General features: G+C 55.0%; 1 protein-coding gene across 1 annotated transcript in view; it reads right to left on the bottom strand.

Moving 5' to 3' along the window:
* Positions 1-1,761: 1,761 nt before the first annotated feature.
* The window catches only part of PRMT8 (protein arginine methyltransferase 8), an 84,540-nt gene continuing 68,205 nt past the window's right edge, over positions 1,762-18,096 (bottom strand). The window contains exons 8-11 of the mRNA XM_036864725.1: positions 16,592-16,707; positions 11,178-11,328; positions 3,365-3,486; positions 1,762-2,602 (exon numbers count right to left, since the gene is read on the bottom strand). Of these exons, the coding sequence (XP_036720620.1) occupies positions 2,519-2,602; positions 3,365-3,486; positions 11,178-11,328; positions 16,592-16,707 (473 nt within the window). The 3' untranslated portion in view covers positions 1,762-2,518. The remainder of the gene's footprint in view (positions 2,603-3,364; positions 3,487-11,177; positions 11,329-16,591; positions 16,708-18,096) is intronic.

The following is an 18,096-nucleotide window of genomic DNA, read 5'->3' as shown; positions in this document are numbered from 1 at the left end:
AAGCGGGGCGTCCTCAGAGCTAGGAGCTGCCTTGTAAAATCCAGACCAAGCCTCCATGGCTTCCCACAGAGCCTGTCCCCTTTCTGAGTGATGACAGGTCCAGGGAGAATATTCGGAGCTGATGGGGCAGGAGATAAAGATGCAAGCAAGGGGAAATATTGTTCTGGGGCAAGAGGTGCGCATCCAGCCGAGACCCAAAGGCTGCTTTGGGGCCGAAGAAAGCCCTTTGGGTGAAACTGCACAGGGCTGGTGGGTAGGGGAGAAGAGCAGAGAGAGACCCCAGGGGATGGCTGACCTCAGGGCGTCAGGGCCAGCTGGACTGAGGGTCGCCTGCGTGAGCCATTTTCTAAGGTCCTTGGTTTGGTCTCGGTTCCTTTTCATTTCTTTATTTTATCTTTATTTTTAGTAATATATAAAAACAGAGAAGGGAAGAATTGTTCTTTTGGTGAATCTGGGGAGGGGGACCAGAGCCCTGCCCACCGACCCTGGTACGGCCCACAGGCCCCAGGGCTCCGGGGACACAGTGTGGAGAGCACTCACTGGGGCCACAGAGCACGGGAGGCAGAGCCGGGCCTGGACGCCCACGGCCTGGGCCGGCCTGGCTCGCTCCTTCCCACACCAAAGACGCAGCCCTCAGGCCCCTCGGCAACTGAATCCTCAAGGCAGCTTGGTCTGGTCCCTGCGCATGGGTGAGGCCCCATCTTTTCATCGCGTGATCATCCCAACCACAGAGGTCTCATTCCTGCCGCGGCTGAGCCCTGGAGCAGCAAGGGGGGAACGGGGACGGGTGAAGAACTCCAGAGGCCCTGCCTGGTCCAGGGCACACCTGCCCCTCGGAGCCGGATGGCAAATGCAATCACAGTGTGTGACCTGCAGACAATGGGATGAGGCACCCCTGCTGGAGGACCAGCTCTGCCTGCCCAGGGCTCTCTCCAGCCCGGGACGGCATCAGGGGTCACCAGGCACCTCCCTGAGGCCCCTGCAGTAGCTCAAAGCTTCTGCTCCTTCTCAAGGAGGGAACATTCTGGGCCTTCGAAGAATCCCAGGCCTCTGCTGACCCGGCAGGCCCCCATCTGGCTCTGCCCTCTCCACGATGGGACCAGAGTCTAAAGGGGTAGAGGTGGCAGGGCAGAAATTGTTTTGGGAACTGGAGATTTAGCAACCACTCTGGGGAAGGGAGCTTCCGTAGAACCTAGGAGGATGTCACCTCCAGGACCCAAGTTCTTTCACTTGGGCTCCGTGGGTGCTCTATTCAAGACGTGGGGGGGCGTCCCATTGATGGGGAGGGTGCAGGCCAGGGCAGACACCCACCTAGGCAGCCAGTAATGGGGAGAGGGAGCAGGAACGAGACTGTCCACCACCACGCCCTGGACCGTCCCTCCACCGGCCTTGCCCTCAGACCCTGCCCTAGTCTCACACTAGCAGCCCAGGACCGTGAGCTCAGCTACCATCTCCTGCTTCCTCTGGACCCTCCCAGCCTTTCCCGCCCCGACCTTGGCCTCTCTCCAGGCTACACGTTGCCTCCCATTCTGGAGCACTCGAGGTTCACTCATGTCCCCCCACCCCAGCTGCAGGACTCTCCTCCCACCCCTGAGGGTCACAAGGGAGAAGCCCTTGGACTGGTCCTAGCTTCAAGGCTCCCTTCACCAAGGAGCTACCTTCCTTTTGGGAGCAGCACGATTGGATCTTCTGTTCCACGATGGCCTCTGACCTCCTCCCGCCCCCCTGCCCAGAGCGCCGAGAACACAGCCGCCCCATCGCTTCGCTCTCATGTGCATTTATTGAGCGCCCACGGAGTGCATGGTCCTATGTCCAGGGTTCGGAGCCACAGTCTAGTCAAAAGGAGACCGGAGCTAGTACAGAGGACATTTCATAGCTGGGAAGGGGTGGGGAAGGGGGAGAACTAATCACAAAACAGATTCCTATTCGAAAGCAACAGAATCTCCTCTGAGAGTAATATATATTCTACACACACACGCGCACGCACACACGCACACAGCCCTGGATGAACACAGACGTTGCCGCTTGGCTGTATCTGCAAGCGCATACCAGCGTGCCGGGTAAAGGAACTAATAGGTATGCTGTCCGCGCACGCGCACCGCCGCGCGCACAGAGTCTGCCTTATACTATCAAAGACGCTAGTCTCCAGGGTCTAGTGAAGCGATCTGTCCTAGATGCCTGCAGCATGCAAAACTTGAAGGTCCGAGAGTCACGGTTAAGGAGGACGATGGGGACACGCGTGGACTCCTCCATCGGGGCCCGGCTGCCGCGCTGGCCGTGGCTCTCTGTCGGGACGACAGAGCCTCTGAGAAGGGCCCCCAGAGCAGAGCCGAGGAGCTGGAGGCCCTCTGTCCAGTGGCAGGGCCCTCAGGAGGCCGGCTGAGTGCACCAATCTCAAGGGCAGAGTGTCAGACTCCGGTTTGGAGCGTGTAGTCCTGCAAACAGGGTCCCTTGTGGCGGCGCCTCAGATGGAGGTGAGTTTCCGTGCTCGCTCGCTCTCTGCAGCCTCCCACGTGTGCTAACGCATTTTGTAGTAATTAGATACAGATGTTTCGCACAGCTGTCCCTTAAAATCCAAGTCTACTGTGAAATCGAGGTCTCGCTGCAAGGAAGGAGGAGCCAGGGCATCAGCGCGGAAGGAGGCGGGGACCGCCCCCCTCCCCGCAGGCAGAGGGCCGGGCGCCTCTAAGCCGCTAGGGTTTTCCAGCTCAGGACGCCCCTCCCCACCACCAGTCCTCGGGAGCCTCTTCCGGTGCCTCGTTACCCTCACGGGAAGGCCTTTGATTTCTAACCTAAGTCCTTCCTGTTAGAATACACAGATGTTCCCTCTGGTTTCATCCCGGGAGAAGTGGGGCGGTTGAGTCTCCCTCGGCGGAAGCCACGGAGCACCCTCGGCGCCTGCCCGGCACGTGCCCGCACCCCAGGGGGCTCAGAAAGACTCACACGGCCTCCAGCCCCCCAGGCCAGCCTGAGGAATGCGAACCTGGTCTTCCAAGCCACCACACACTGTTCTTTCCTGGCTCAGCTGGTCCTAAATGAGGCAAAGTCCATGGCCACAGCCTCTGTTCTCAAAACACCTCCCACCAAGGGCGGGAAGCTGTCCTCACGGCTGGGAGGGTCCCCAGGGTGTCCTACAGAAAGGCTCCAGTTCCCCAGTCTTAAGGGGTCCAGGTGGGAATCCTTGAAGGAGGCCATCCCATCCAAACCCGCCTTCCTACCGCTCCCCCTGTCACTTTTCTGGTTGTGCCCAAGGCAGCCAGGCACCCGGGCGAGTGAGTGGGTCCTGGCAGCTCCCTGGAAGCCGGCCCCCGGGGTCCCTCCTCCTCTCTGACCCCGGCCTCACAGAGGCTGCCTCAGCACTCACCACGTTTTTGGCATTTGGCTTCATGGATATGGTCCCGTAGATCTCCTCCCCCCTCCGGACAGTGAGGTAGTCTTCCAAGTAGAAGACAGTCTGCTTCCAGTGGGTGTAGGGGGCGTCAGGGGCTGAAGGATGACAAGGAGGAGGAGTTAGAGGAGACGTCTCCAGAGGGGCCGGGACCCCGCCCAGACGCTGCTGAACACCCCAGCTAGCACTCTCGCTGGGTCGGGCACCCAGCCCCTCGCCTGCTCCTAGCCCGCAGGACGCCCCGCTCAGCCCAGGGACTCCTCCCGGGGTCAAGCCCCCCCCCGCCTCGGGACTGCGGGTCTTCGCTGGGGACCAGAAGAGAAGCAAGCTGATATTACAGAGTCATACAAGGGGCGGCATTAACACACGCATCTCACAGTGCCGCTGCTTTTTATTAGTTCAACAGAGTGAAGACTTTCAGACATTGTAGGGGAGAGATTTGGAGGGTGGTGCATCCTGTCTCCCCTTAAATGACACCGTTCATGCCAACTCCACGGCTAAGCCAGTTTCGCCAATTCCACTGATACCCCAATCCTACAAATAGCTTTCCCTGCCTGCCTCTCTGTCCTAAAACCAATCCTAGTTCCCTTGGCCCAGGCCTGCCCTGGGATTTCAGCCGTGCCTTCCTACCTGGATGAATAGAAATTGGGGATGATTCTCATTCCACGGACCCACATCTCATGCATGATCCAAAGCCACACTGAGGCTTGCACCTCCCCTCCCCTGTATTTGCCATGAAATCCCATCCATCCCTCTGGGCACACTACAAATTCTACAACTAGATGAGGGGTCCTGTCTTATGGGCCCCCTTCCTCAGCAGCAGCAGCCGTCCTTGGGACACTCTTCCCTCCCTCATCACCAGCCCTTCCTCATTCTTCAAGGTCACATCCTTGGGCAAGCCTTGCCTGACCCAGCTGGATTAAGGGCACCCTGGGCTTATGTTACCACGGCGGCTGTCATGCCCCTGCATAACCGTCTCTGTCTCTTTTTACGTGTTTGTGTCCTCCACAAGACTGCAATCTCCGTGAGGGCCGGGGTCTGCTTACTGCTCTATCCTCAGAGCCCGTCACCACCCTTGCTAGGTCTGTGAGTACCGAATAAATGAACGACGGTAAAAAGCCCCAGAGGGGGCGTGTTGTGACGCTTCAAGTTACCCAGAGGTGTTCGGTGACATTGCGGCTTTGGAGCCTAAGGGTTGTACAAGAACCCGTCTTACAGTCAGTTCCTCTTGCCCTTCAGGCTCTTACCGCCCTCCACCAGGATGCAGGACTCCTTAACACTGATTCCCTCTTTGCTTAGGACCAGAGCTAAAGGTGGGAAGACTTAGGGAGGATGTAATAAGTGCCTTTCAAATACTTCAAAGGCTGTCACATGGAAAGACTTATATGTGGCCTTAGAGATGGCTCTGGAACAAAGGCTAGGCCCTGAGAATCACTAGAAGGCAGAGTTTGAATCACAGGAAGGATTGGGGCTGTCCCACGACCGTATGCACACCTGCAGTCCAGCCCGGAGGAGTTCACACAAAACCTGACTGGGGATTTATCCTATACCCAGTCAGACCAAGATCGTTCAAACCCCAAGATCTATTTTAATGGTGATGAAGAGTCTGTCTGTCTGTGTCCTTTGCAATGAACTAGCTTGATCAAATGTCAGTGGTTTGGATACTCGAGTAGCCTTCGATGTGTGCATTTAGGAAATCGATGCAAACTCAAGGTCTAGTGGAGGGGAGGATCTGGAAGGGCTTGAAGGAGGGTCATGAACATAGAGCCTGTGCCACCCGGATCCTGGATCCCCAAACACACCCGGCCTTCCTGGCCTCCAAGGCGTACTGTGGTTCACAGGCGAAGCCCACCTGCTCCCAGCACCTTCCCTTCCAACGACATCTAAACGAATCGTCAAAAGATCATCTCCGGGGTGCATGGAGAATGGCAGCATGTGACTGACAGCACTCTCACCCCCGCTGCCACCCACGCCAAGCCAGACAGGTGTCTCTCCTGTTCTTAAAGACCTTCAGGCAAGGAGATTCCAGCAGCTTCCTTCTGCCTCCTAATCAGATGCCTGTGAGACTCCCAGAGACTTCCCTGGCTCAGCTCTGCCAGACAGCGAGCCCAGAAGTCCACCTCTGATGTTGGTTCCCCAAAAGACACCAGCCTTGGGTTGGAGGAGAGTGATATTTCCCCTTGACATCAACATCAAAAGGTTAAGAACTTCCCCAAACATCTCATTTCCATGATGGGTCCACGGACTCATTGCTAAAGCAGTTTTCTCAATGCAGGTTCTCCATCAAGGTGTCCAGGAGAAGTTGATGACAATTCAGATGTTCTGACTCTAGTCTAGAGATTTGAATTCAGTAATTCTGGGGTGTGAGGTGGGGGCAGGCTTGCCGAGACGTAAAAGTCTCCCCCCAGGTCTTGCAGATACACAGCCAGTTGCTGTGCAGACTCAATCATTTACATCTAATACATCTCTTGGGTGGGTTATCAGTGGAAGGGACATTTAATTAGGCAACAGTAGGCCCAGTGTCCAGTTTCCACTTTGCCATGCATTTGCACTGTGACCCTGGGGCTCATTTTCTGCCTCTGCAGAAAGTTTATCCCCCAAGGGACTGTGAGGATAGGTGATGGGAAGGGGAAAGGATACACTAAGCGTGACCAGCCTCCTGCTGTGCCCAGGACCGTTTTCCTCTCCCTTTCACTCTCAAAGTGTCCTCATTTGAAAGATGAATTATATGGTCCCCTTATCTGTAACATAGCAGGCCCAGGTTAGGGTATTGCTAAGCCATTGCATTAGGTGGTTATTTAATCACTGTGGAAAGTGGTATATCATTTCATTTATCCATCAACTATGGCTCTGGCCTGTAAAGCGGTGCTGCCTCATTGCCGTGGTCTGGAATGTTCTAGGGATTCTCCAGAAAGTTGCTGTGCACAAGGGTGAGCGTTCAGTATCACTGTGGACCACGACATCCAGAGTTCTGGTTAGTGGACAAGACTTTCCCTCCCTCTCTGCCCCAACTACAACCTTCAAGATAGTGTAAGTGGCTTTCAGGCTTCCTTGTTATGACCGTACTGTCATTCACACACTCATTCAGGCATTCATTCATTCACTCATTCATACATTCACTCACGCATGCATTCACTCATTCAGGCATTCATTCATTCACTCATTCATACATTCACTCATGCATGCACTCATTCAATCATTCATTCACTCAGCAGACATCCACTCAGGATGCCTGCCATGTGCCTGATGTGGTCCTAAATGTGGGGAAAAACAGCCAATACAGCCCTGCCCCCTGAGATCCTGCAGCCTAAGTGAGAAGACACTCAGGTAGCTGGCCATAAAGTCCGGTGGGAGTTGTGACCGAGGATGGGGGTGGGGTGCACAGGGGGCTGTGGAACAAATGGCTGGGACCTCTCACAGGAAGCGTTTTCCTGGTGCTTCTGGAGAGCGAGTGGAATCCTGCTTCCTCTTTCTCTTCCCAGTGGCTAAGTGGCTGGTAGTTCTTTCTGGAATTTAATACTTTTTCTAGCTGTAAATTTGTAATTCTGTTCCCCGGGGGTTCACAGGCTTTTTGGAGAATTAAAGACTATGCATGAGGAAGCTTCTCTGACCTGAGAAAATGGCTCAGTGTCACAGGGTGGCAAAGCTGGGAAGGCGCTGCCAGGCAGTCGAGGTCCAACCACGTCATTTCACTCATAATGAGCCCCAGGCCCGGAAAGGAGCTCACTTAAGACCACCTCCACGGCCTGATCGCCCTGCCTTGCGGCTTCCTGGAAAAACTAGGACTTAGCGCAGGCCTGCTTCTACTCTGGGTACTGCCCTTCCAGCCGCTACACGGTAGCCCCAGGGGGCCCAGTTCCCATTTCCTACCCCGCCCTCCGAGGCTGTGTCCAAGGGGCGGGGCAGCTGTGCTGGCACCGCCTGGAACCCTGGGTGCTTGTGCCCGTTTGCAGCGGCTTGTGCCCGGAGCCGCAGCAGGCAGACAACAGCGCCATTCACGGGGACCGTTTTCAAGCTGCACAATCCGTGACGTGCTTTCGCGTGGGTCTCTCGGAGCAGCTGCAAACCTTGGGGGCCGATGGGGAGGGGCCGCTTACAGCCGGCTGCACTTCGCCTGAAGTTCAAAGCCAGCTGAGACCAAACGATACCTTGTTTAGGCCTACACATACGCGTGATAAAACTTTTTTACAATAGCAGGGGATAAGGAACTGAACATTCAGGATAATGTTCATTTAGAGGCGATGTGGCGGGAGGGGATAAGATGGGACCATCCAGGTAGCCGCAAAGCTATTGGTAGTATTTAAGTCCTTGAGTTAGATGGTGAGCTCACAGGGATTTATTATGTGACTCTGAATTACTTTACTTGCATTTATTAATTATAAGCATAATCATATTATATTTATTCATAATGTATTTCTGGTTAATATTTACATTCTAATTAACAATAGTTTATCTCTTGATATTAACTAATGTATTTACATTCTAATTATAATTAGAATTATTACCTTCTAGTTAATAATGCATTCTAGTTACTATTACATTCTAATTAATAACACTTTATTTACAATCTAGTTACTGAGTTAGGTGGCAAGTTCACAGGTGTCCCTTGTATTAATTAAAAAATAAGCCAAAAGTGAACTGTGCATGATCCCACGATGGTAGTATGTCATGAACCACGAATTAGGATTAATCTAATTCTGCGCACCTGAGGTCCTTAAAAACAAAGCAGAAATATTCTTTCCTTGCTGGTCAGAGTGCAGAGGGTCTGCGTAAAGCCCACTGCCAAAGCCATGCCAGCTGGTAAAGATGGCCAAGATGGTAAAGACGTCTGCTACATGCTGGACCAAAACCACACTGTCATCCACCGGAAACAGATCATCTCAGGGAAAGAAAAACGCAGCCTGGAGCTACGGGGCTGGAGCCCAGGCTTTAGAGACACAGAACTCTTTCCAGAGTACCCTTGCCGCCTGACTTTCCCATCACCTGCAGCCGGGCGGGCCCTGGGGGAGGCATCACCCAGGGATGGAGGAAGCAGAGCCAGCCACCGCGGCTCCATCCCTGGCCTCCAGTCACAGGCACCGTCCTCAAGCGGGCTCTTCCTCAGCCCTCACTGCCCCGATCCTCCCCATTGCAAAGCTGAGTCTCACCCATCCTTCAAGGTCCAGGTAAAATACCCCTTCCCCCTGCTGGCTGTTCCTGCGCACCCACCGAGAAGATAAGCTCGTCTGCTGCTCCCGTAGGGAGGGTAGCAGCTGACAGTGACCCGGATCGGGGCCCTCTGGTCTTCCCCAGGATGAGGAGGCACCAGCGCTGGCCTGGCTGATGGAGACCAGAAGACCCTGGTCTTGATGGTCAGGAGACACCAACTCTGGAAAAAGCCCTTCTGTGAGGGATTAGGTGAAGTCTCTTGTCCGTTCTTTCCCACAAGAAAATTCCAGGCTCAGGTGCCTTCACTAAGGAATTCCAGCAAGCATTTAAAAAAGAAATATCACTGATCCTTCAAAAACTCTTCCAGCAGATAAAGGAGGAGGAAACACTCCCCAACTTATTCTATGAGTTCAGAATTACTCTGCTGGCAAAGTCAGAGAGAGAGAGATCACAAGAAAACAAATCTACAGACCCAGTATCATTCATCTGTATAGATGTAAAATACATCAACAAGGTTATCAAAAAACTGGGCAACATAGACGAAGGATTAAACAACATGATCAAGTGGGATCACTGTCACCACATGAAAGAGGACCACTGGCACTATGGCTTCAGGAAGTGAATCATCATATCTTCAAATTCTGGTAGAACTCACCTATCCCCGCCACGTGCACGCTCACTCAGCCCCGGCAACAAGCTCCCAATTCCCAGGAAGACCTCCCATGAGTGGTCAGGATGAACACATGCCCAGGGCAGGAATCCTAGCTTCATAAATGCATTGAACAGAGACTTGTTTAGAAATCTCTGAGCCACACCCCGCTGGGAGGAGCTAGGAAGGCAGAGATTAATGAGATGTGAGCCCAGCGGTGGGGAGACCCAGGTCTGCAGAAAACGATGGAAATGTTCAGTGAATAATGGCACAGCCTACATTGGAATCCCGGGTAGTTGTTTAAAAAAAGAGATTGGATATATCTCCGTGTGGCTATGGCGGCATCTCCAAGACACATGGTTAAATAAAGACAGGGAGCAGAGGGCAGTGTGTATGGTGCGAGCCGACCTGTGTTTCCAAGAAAAGTGTAGCTGGATGTCGTACTCCTGTCATGGAAGATGCCACCAGCGGAGGCAGCTGGGTCTACGGTTCACAGAAATCTACGTACTATTTTTGCAACTTCTTGTGAGTCTATAATTATTTCAAATAAAAAGAAAAAAAAGTGTATATAGGTATGTCGTTGCTTGTGCACCACTGAAATTTTTTGGAAGGCTACGAAATAAATCGTTAACAAATATGCCTCTCAGGCATGGGATCGGGATGGATGGGGGAGAGGTCTTTTTCCTTAACTCTTTATGCCCCTTTTTATACCCTTTTGTTATCTTTTTGTTAGACTGCACCCGTATCACTTTAAGCGTGGCCATGACAGACGTAAGCACAGGATGTTAGGGAGCCCCGAGAAGGAGGCCTAACCTTGACCCTAGAGGGAAGGAGAGGATCATAATACCTGAGCTGAGAGGTGCAGCCTGAGCCGGAGGTGGCGAGGTGAGGAGAGGGATGGGGGAGTTGCCATAGGCTGAATCGTCTCCCCCCAGAATTCATGTGCTGGAGCCCTGACCCCCAGGACCTCAGAATATGAACGTATTTGGAGAGAATGTCTTTAGTTAAAACGAGGCCCTTAGTGTGGGCCCTCATCCAGTCTGGCTGGCGCCCTCGTAGAGCAAGGAGATTAGGACACTCACAGAGACACCAGGGATGAGGACAGAGGAAGGACCATTGAAGACACGGCGAGAAGGCGGCCGTTGGCAAGCCAAGGAGAGAGGCCTCAGGAGAAGACTCCAGAGGCCTCCAGAACCACGAGGAACACTTGGTTACAGTGGCCCCAGCAGACAAATACAGGCGGGAAGGAGACAAATCTGACAGAAGACCCTCCTGCCCCCTGGATGGACGAGGGGTTGGGGCACGCAGAGGCCACGGCCGAGGGACTGAAGACGCCTGGGTGCAGAGAGCTGCAGGGCCAGCGCGTGCTGGGCTGCGTGAGCAGCAGCGAAGGGGTGGGGTGCTGAGAGATGAGGCTGGGGAAGTGGGATGGGGCCGGGCAGGGCACCAACCCCCTGCCATTTACCAGGCGGAGCAAGCTGGGCTTATCTGCTACAGGCAATGAGGCACCTCTGAAGGGGTTTGGAGCACGTCAGGGACTTAATGAAGATGGGCAGAAGCTGGGAAGACAGGAGGGAGACGTAGAGACAGGTTGCAGCCTAGGGGAGCAGACGCTGAACCTGTCATGAGGCGTGGCAGCGGACAGAGAGAGATCTTGTTCCCCTCCGTATCCTCCACCCACACAGAAGGTGCTCGGGAAACACTAAGTGAACAAACGTGCATTTGAAAGGTGGCCTCCACGCCTGCCTCTCCCCACCCGACACTTGCTCTCAGCTCTGCTCACTCCAGCCACAAGTGTTGTACCTTCTCCTCGGGCAGCCAAAACCCTGGGGACGTGCGATTCCTCCACGGCTGGAGAGGCTTAGGAGGTGCCGAGTGAGGGCCCCTGGCTGATGCCCCCGGCCCTTGCCCCACATCCAGGCCGGGGAGGTCACGTCCCACAGAGCCTTGGCACGAGGCCAGGAGGGTCTGGAAGGCCAGCGGAAGGCTCACCTGTGGAAAACCCCATTTTTTTGTGGCACTTGGTAAATTCGATATTGAAATAGGTGACCAGGGCGTGGACGTAGTCATTGCGCTGTATCTGCAGGCAGAAGGCGGATGTGAAGGACAGCTCCTCCGTCTTCACCGTGTAGATGTCCACCTCCTGCGGCCCAGAGAAGAGAGAGCGCGGACCCTTAGTGCCTCCACCGGGTCTGGGCCGTCCTCAGCTTCATTCCCCGGGGAGACTATGGATGGCAGGCTCCCCAGGGCGTCATGGCTCTTGGGGGGACTTCCCAGGCCCACCCACCCCCCCCTCCCCATGACCTCCTCCATCCTTTCTAGGGTGGGGTCCGCTAAGGCAATGCTGCAAACAGATTTGAGTCAGAGCCTGAGGACAGCAGAATTAGGAAGGTAAATCTGCCGGGGATGAGTGCTGATGTGGGGGAGGGGAGGGGAGAGGAGGGCGAATGAGAGCAGCCGTAAACCCAACCCAGATATCCTCAGAGCCGTCCACCTCGGCATCACTGGTGCGTCTAGCTGTTCTCACGGTGTGGTCCCTGGAGGACAGCATCAGCATCGCGGGGGTGGGGCAAGTTCCAAGGGGTGGGGAGGGGAGGGCATCCCAGACCCACTGAATCAAAGCAGCAGCGTGTGCTCTGTCAAGCCCTCCCAGATTCCGGCAGACCTGACTACTCCTTTCCCAGCAATACGAGGTACGGAGTATTATCTCAGGGGTGAGGACCGAGCCCGTACAGTCACGGACTGAGCCTGGGGAAGTCGGCTGACCATTTATCACAAGCCCGGACAGTTAAAAAATATAAAAGGGGGAAATAAGAGGTGAGAATTTTTCAGTTCTAGCTAGGAATGGACAACACAAGGAACTAATAATTCTAACAGTTTCAGCTGGGAAGTGGCTGAAAATCAATCTTGCGTGGGAGCAGGAGTAATGAACAATGGTTTGCAACGTGCTGTTCTTTCTGCGTGAAGGATGCTGGCCTGTCATTGGCCGCCTCCAGAGAGACCGAGCAAACCTTCCAAGGCCCGGGAGGCATCCAGACCGCCTTCAGTGAGCTCTAAGGAAGAACCTCCCACTGCCAGGCTGTATGGCAGAGACCTCTGTCCTGAAAGCTCTGTACGGGCCAGACAGACACCTGTGTGCCTGGAACGGTTCCCGGGGGCGCCCCTGAGACCCGGATGATGCAAGATGTTGGGAATGACCAGGAGAGAGGGGTCTCCGGGTGGGGAAGCAAGAGCAGCGAAGAGACAGAGACTTTTATCTCCACACGTTTCTAGGATGAATAAAGGAAAACCTGATGCAAAGCATCCTGGGGGCTTCAAAGCCAAGTCCTGTCCCCACAGGAGGGCAGTGAGCAGAGGCGCAGGCGAGGTGAAGGCAGCCAGCCAGCCCAGAGCCTTGTCACGGTGCGGGCTGGCAGCTGTGACAGCCTCTGACCTGTCGGTTGGGAAGAGGGTGGGGCTGCAGGTGCAGGGGACTGTGGGAGCCCTCGAAGTCGGTGACATCACTTCAGATGCAAGCCCAAGGACGGGGAACAGGACTAAAGGTCCCTGTGAGCCCAAGGACGGGGAACAGGACTAAAGGTCCCTGTGAGCCCAAGGACGGGGAACAGGACTAAAGGTCCCTGTGAGCCCGGTTCAGGCGTGCAGAATTCGATGGGGTTAGAAAGCCAGTCCCCTTTTGCCCCGAGAATGCAAGAACCCTGGGGAGCGTGCCCAGGTAGTGGCCACTGTGGGCTCCTGCACTCCGCCTGGGAGGACGCACTCACCGCCTTCCAGGCGGCCAATCCTTCCCCATGTCTCCAGTCAGTAGGTCCTGCTTCAGAACTAGCGAGCAGGGCCCACACCAGCCTCTGTAACTTCCACCCACGGAACAAGCCAACGCCCGTTCCTGCTCACGTGGGTCCCCTAAACCTTTTCTTCTCCAGCATAAACTGCCTCTCCTGAGTCATGACGTCTGACGCCTTCACCCTCCTGGTTTGGGACCCACTTCTAGCAGCCTCTGACCTCAAAGCGCACTCTGCCGGCTCCCCCTGGCCAAGCCCCTCCCCACAACATCCCTCGCATAATCCTTTTTTCTGGGACCCGAGTGCAGGGGGGAGGGTCCTTCATTACACGTCACCCTGTTAGTTTGGGCCATTGCCCCCGTTGGGGAAATCTTTTTAGCCCCAGTACCTGTCAGCTTATGACGTTTGCCATCCCTCTCAGCCACGTGTCTGCAGGTCCCTCCAGCCCCAAAACTCTTAGAGCAGCTGTGCTTAACTGTGATTTTGTTAAGGGCTTCGGCAGGGTCCACTGGGCTGGGCTCACGCTGTCTACACTCACTGACGTTTCCTCTCCTTCTCCACTGGGGCCAGCCCGCCAGGCTCCAGGCTCCTTCCAAGGTCCCTGTCCCTTTCTCTCAGGCGCCCTCTGCCACGGGCCTTGCCAGGTCTTTCCACCCTGCTTCTGGCTCATTTCAGGGGTCTCACCACCTCTGCCCCTGTCCCCACCATTAGACTGGAACCCTTTAGACGCGGGGTCTGGACATTATGGTCTGTGCGCCCTCAGTGAGCGATGTAACCCCTGACACTCATCACTCTTCTCCTAAAACTGTCTCCCTGCCTGAGGACTCTCCTTTCCATCCCCTCCCCAGGCCTCTCCTTCAGACCAACCAACTAATCTCTCTGAGACGCATTCACACTATGCCACTCCCTGGATCTAAAGCCTTCCAAGACTTTCTATGGTTTACCTAAAAATATTCAAGCCTCTTGGCCTGGACTCAGAGAGAGACCTGGGAAGTAGACCCCGTGACTCCTCTGGACCTGGTTCCTTTCTCCTCTGTCCTCTGCTCGCTTCTTCACCACTCTCAGCGTGCACAAGAGCAATGGTACGCCTGCACACGCGCACACACACACAGAAACACCCCCTCTATCAGGGACTCCATCTCTATAGGGTCTCAGATACCAATGTCAGCCCCCAATGCCCTGACAGCGTTCTCTAGGTCCTACGGACATTTGCATCTTAATAGGGGCCTCTGAAGGAACAAAAACCGTCCAGGCTGGAAGTATGATCTGCATTAGAATGGGCGCGAGGGAGGAGACTGCTGGTCTCTGGGGTGGGGACAGGCAGCCTGTGCGGGTGAGTCAGCTGTGGCTGGGCCTCAGAGACACAGAGGCCTCTGGTCAGGGCCCTCCCTCCTCTCAGGCCCAAAGTGTCCAGAGGCAGACGCATTATCCTGACCCCCAGAGCCCTGATCCCTTTGCCAGAAAGCTTTCTCTTTCAGCAGCCGCCGCAGCCTCTCTGAGACCCCAGCGAGACCCCTGGCTCGGCCTCAGGCCGCCCCACCAGGCGCAGGGCTCCGCAGGCATCGGTGACTCAGAGGAGCCCCGGCCGATGCTGTCCCCATCACTGCATCATGTTACAAACGGATGTCTCAGAGCAGAAGTCTGGTCAAAACAGAGTCTTAATTATAATAAAGTGTCACAAGCCGCAACGTTAATAGCGATGAAAATAGCAATTAAGTGTGTAAAGAAGGGCAAGTCTTTTCCCCAGGAAGATGGTGCTGAGCACATTAGCGAGAGCTGACGGACGGCTCTCCTGGTGGCAGAAGCAAACACAGCCGTCCTTGCCCTTCTCAGAGCTCAGGAAGAAAGGTGACAGGCATGAAGGGCCCAGAGCTCCAGCACCCCCCATACCCGCAGTCCCAGGCTGCACTCAGGTGTAACCAAGGAGAGACCCTTGCCTGTTCCTGGCTGGAGGGGGAGAGGAAGGAGGGGGGGACAGAGCAGGCCAGTCTGGGACCAGCCATGGACGTGCACAAGTGCCGTGGCCACACCTGCAGGGCAGGGGCAGAGAGCGTCCCAGGGCCCAAGCACATTGAAGGAATCTTATCCCCACGCCACCATGGGCAGACGCCTATCGGTTCCATACAGCTGCCATGCGTCATTTTGGCAGTCAGTTGCACCAGGAGATTTCTACTCATACTACAATATTGGCAGCAATGTTTTGCACTATGGGTGAGTTATTTGGGGTGTACTTTACTGGATCTTGTTTGGGAAGCCAGAGAGAGAGGCTTCGGGGACAGAGGGGCTGGTGGGAAGAAATAAAAGGACGTTTGCTCCTCATCAACCCTGCCTGGACTCAGAAAGGGCCGAGTTAAGAAGCAGCAAAACCCTTCGGTGCGAGGCCAAGGCTTAGACTTGGAGCCAGAATCCTCAGGCAGGATGTTCCAAAAGGGAGGCGGTGTCTATCTGATGGGACCTGTACGAGGTACATCTAGTTTTATCTGTCCTCTGAGGTCCCTTTTAAATGCCATGGTGACAAGGCTTGCGTTTCTTCTCAGGAAGACTGTGACCAGGGACGAGGGACCGTTCTCACCTGGACAAAGCAGCCGTTTGCATCAGTCCTGCAGAAACCTCCCCTCACCCCTGGGCTCTTCCCCGTCGCGTCCCCCCAGCGTTCCCGAAAAAGCAGTGATGTGCACAGGACCAGGGCAGGCAGGTGTGCCTCAGCAAGATGAGAGCTGGGAGGGCTGACGACAGCTGACACAGTGAACCCAGATTCTTCGATTAAAACATTAACTTGAAGCCTATGAGACTCATGTCTTTCTAGACTTTAGAAAAAGCAGTGAAATATCAAGAGTGTTCCATCGTTGGACAGGATAGATTAGCATATGTAAATGAAGATAAATTAGCATATGTAAATGCAGATACTTAGAAAAAGGGTTGGAAAGATCAGCTCCTCCTGTGGACAGCGGTTGCCTCTAGGAGTGTGGGGCTGGAAGGGAGGGGAGGTCTCCGGGGGCTTTGATCTGTACCCTGGCAAGTTCGGCACGTCTGGATAGTTAGCGATAAGAACGCACTGGGTAAGGACTGGTCTGCGGAGGATGCCGGGAAACTGTTCTCCGTCTGCGCTGAAGAAAGCCTCGGAGGACAAGCCGTGAGGGCCCGTACCAGCAAGGGCACTCAGGAGGAGGGGAGCCTCGCGCGGCCGGGTCAGCGGTGTGCTTAGAGGGGCGGGCGTGAGGCTGCTTACACAGCGGGTTGAGGTGTGGGACTTCGTGCCTGAGAGGCCGGCCCCCTCGGAATGGAGGGGCTTCCCCCGACCTGAGCCTCCAGGATGTCCTCCCTCTGATGCTCCTCCAAGCCCACCCGACACCCCTCCCCCCCTCACAGCACCAAGCGACATGCACCGACCACCCCCCACCTGTGCCACGTGGAGTCCAGTGGCTCTCTCGCCCCAGCTCTGCTCAGTGACAGTGCCGGCTTTGACGGGTCACCATGGGCTGCCAGAGGCTCTGGCCAAGGTGACCTTGCCTCACAGCTTGGGGCCCTGCAGGAGCTGGCGTGGCCTTTACTCTAGGCCCAAGCATCCAGGTGGCACAGCAAGGTCCCCGCACACCCAGGCCCGAGCAAGAAGCGTCTGCAGACCTTTATTAAACAGGCATTGGTCACCACTTGCTTTGGGTCCACGATGTCCACCAGGGGCTCCTTCATGGCAACGTCCCGGATGCAGGTCATGTCAAAGCCATAGACATTCTCCCACCCTGTGGGAACAGAGCGAGGAGTGAGGGCTGGCAGCGGGACCCCCAGAAGTCTCCCGACCCTCCTGAGTCCTAGAGGGTGGGGGGCAGCTTGTGTTCCCCTGCCTGAGGACAGGAGAGTTGCTTGCCTGGTGGAGACCTTTGCAATGTGCCAGACGCTCATTCACACCATCTCGTTTGTACAGGTCCCGCTTTAGGGTTAGGAAAAGTAAAGCTCAGAGAGGCTGAGAAACTTCTCCAAGGTCACACAGCCAGACTCCCACAGGGTCAGGACTAGAACCCAAATTCCTGATTCTCCTGTACCTGCTCTCCTGCCCCCTCTCTGAGCCTCAGAGTCCCCTACGAACTCTCTCCTCTGCCGTCCACATTTCTACCCCGGAGCCTTTGTTCCATTCGTTCTCCACACCTACAAGGCCCATCTCTTTCCCTCCTCCCATCCCCGCCAGCTGAACCTCTCAAGCGGCAGAAAGAAACATGGGCTTTCAGTGAAACAGGCTGCAGTTTGAATGCCAGCACCACCACCGACTGGCCAGGCCCTTGTGCAAATTTCCTAACCTCTCTGAACCTCCATTTTCTCAGCTGAAAAAATGAGGGGCAGGGGCAGTGGCAGGGCTGGTCCAGGAGAGGCCTTGACTTTCTCACTCGCCATGATGTTCTCACTAAGGATCCATCTCATAAGACATATCCCCCCGTTGGGGCACAAAGCACCCCCACAGTGCTCCTTGGCCCCTTGGGGCTGTTCATAAGATGCTTTAAGCAGGGGACGTATTCAGGATGCAGGGTTGGAGAGTAAATGAATGCTGGTCTGGTGGTCCAAGATCACCCTTAAATGATGGTAATCATTGATTGATCACCTAGCCCTGGCCAGACCCTTCACTGAATCTCCCCAGCAACCCCGTGAGGATACCTCCATACGACAGGTGAGAAAACAGGGGCTTCCAGAAGCTGGCATCCGGCTCACAGGCAGTATCTGGCCCAATATCCCACAGCAGGGAAACCGTGGAGCTGGGGCTCAAACCCGGCTTGGGTCCTAATCCTTCAGCTGCACTGACTCAGTCGTGAGAGCAACCAGGAAAGCCATTTGCTCTCCCCACAGCTCAGAGCGTGCCTGAGCGGAGTCTTTAGTTACTGGCCAGCTGAAATCTCACTTGTCCGTTTATTCAGAGGGGTTTAGAAATACACTGCAGTAGAGACGCTTTTCTCTAAAATCTTACAGGATTAAATTTTTTTAAATGTTCACCAAACAAATGGTACCTTAGGGAACACATGAGCCTGCATGTATTTAGGAGAGGGGGGTGGGAGGAGGGAGGTGTGAATGATCAGGGAAAGCTGTGCTCCTTTTACTCAGATTCTTTTCAAGGGCACACAAAGACCTTCCTCGGGGAGAAGAGG

Source organism: Balaenoptera musculus, chromosome 10 (assembly GCF_009873245.2).
Source record: "Balaenoptera musculus isolate JJ_BM4_2016_0621 chromosome 10, mBalMus1.pri.v3, whole genome shotgun sequence".
NCBI lineage: Eukaryota > Metazoa > Chordata > Mammalia > Artiodactyla > Balaenopteridae > Balaenoptera > Balaenoptera musculus.
This window is presented reverse-complemented; position numbering and strand designations above follow the sequence as displayed.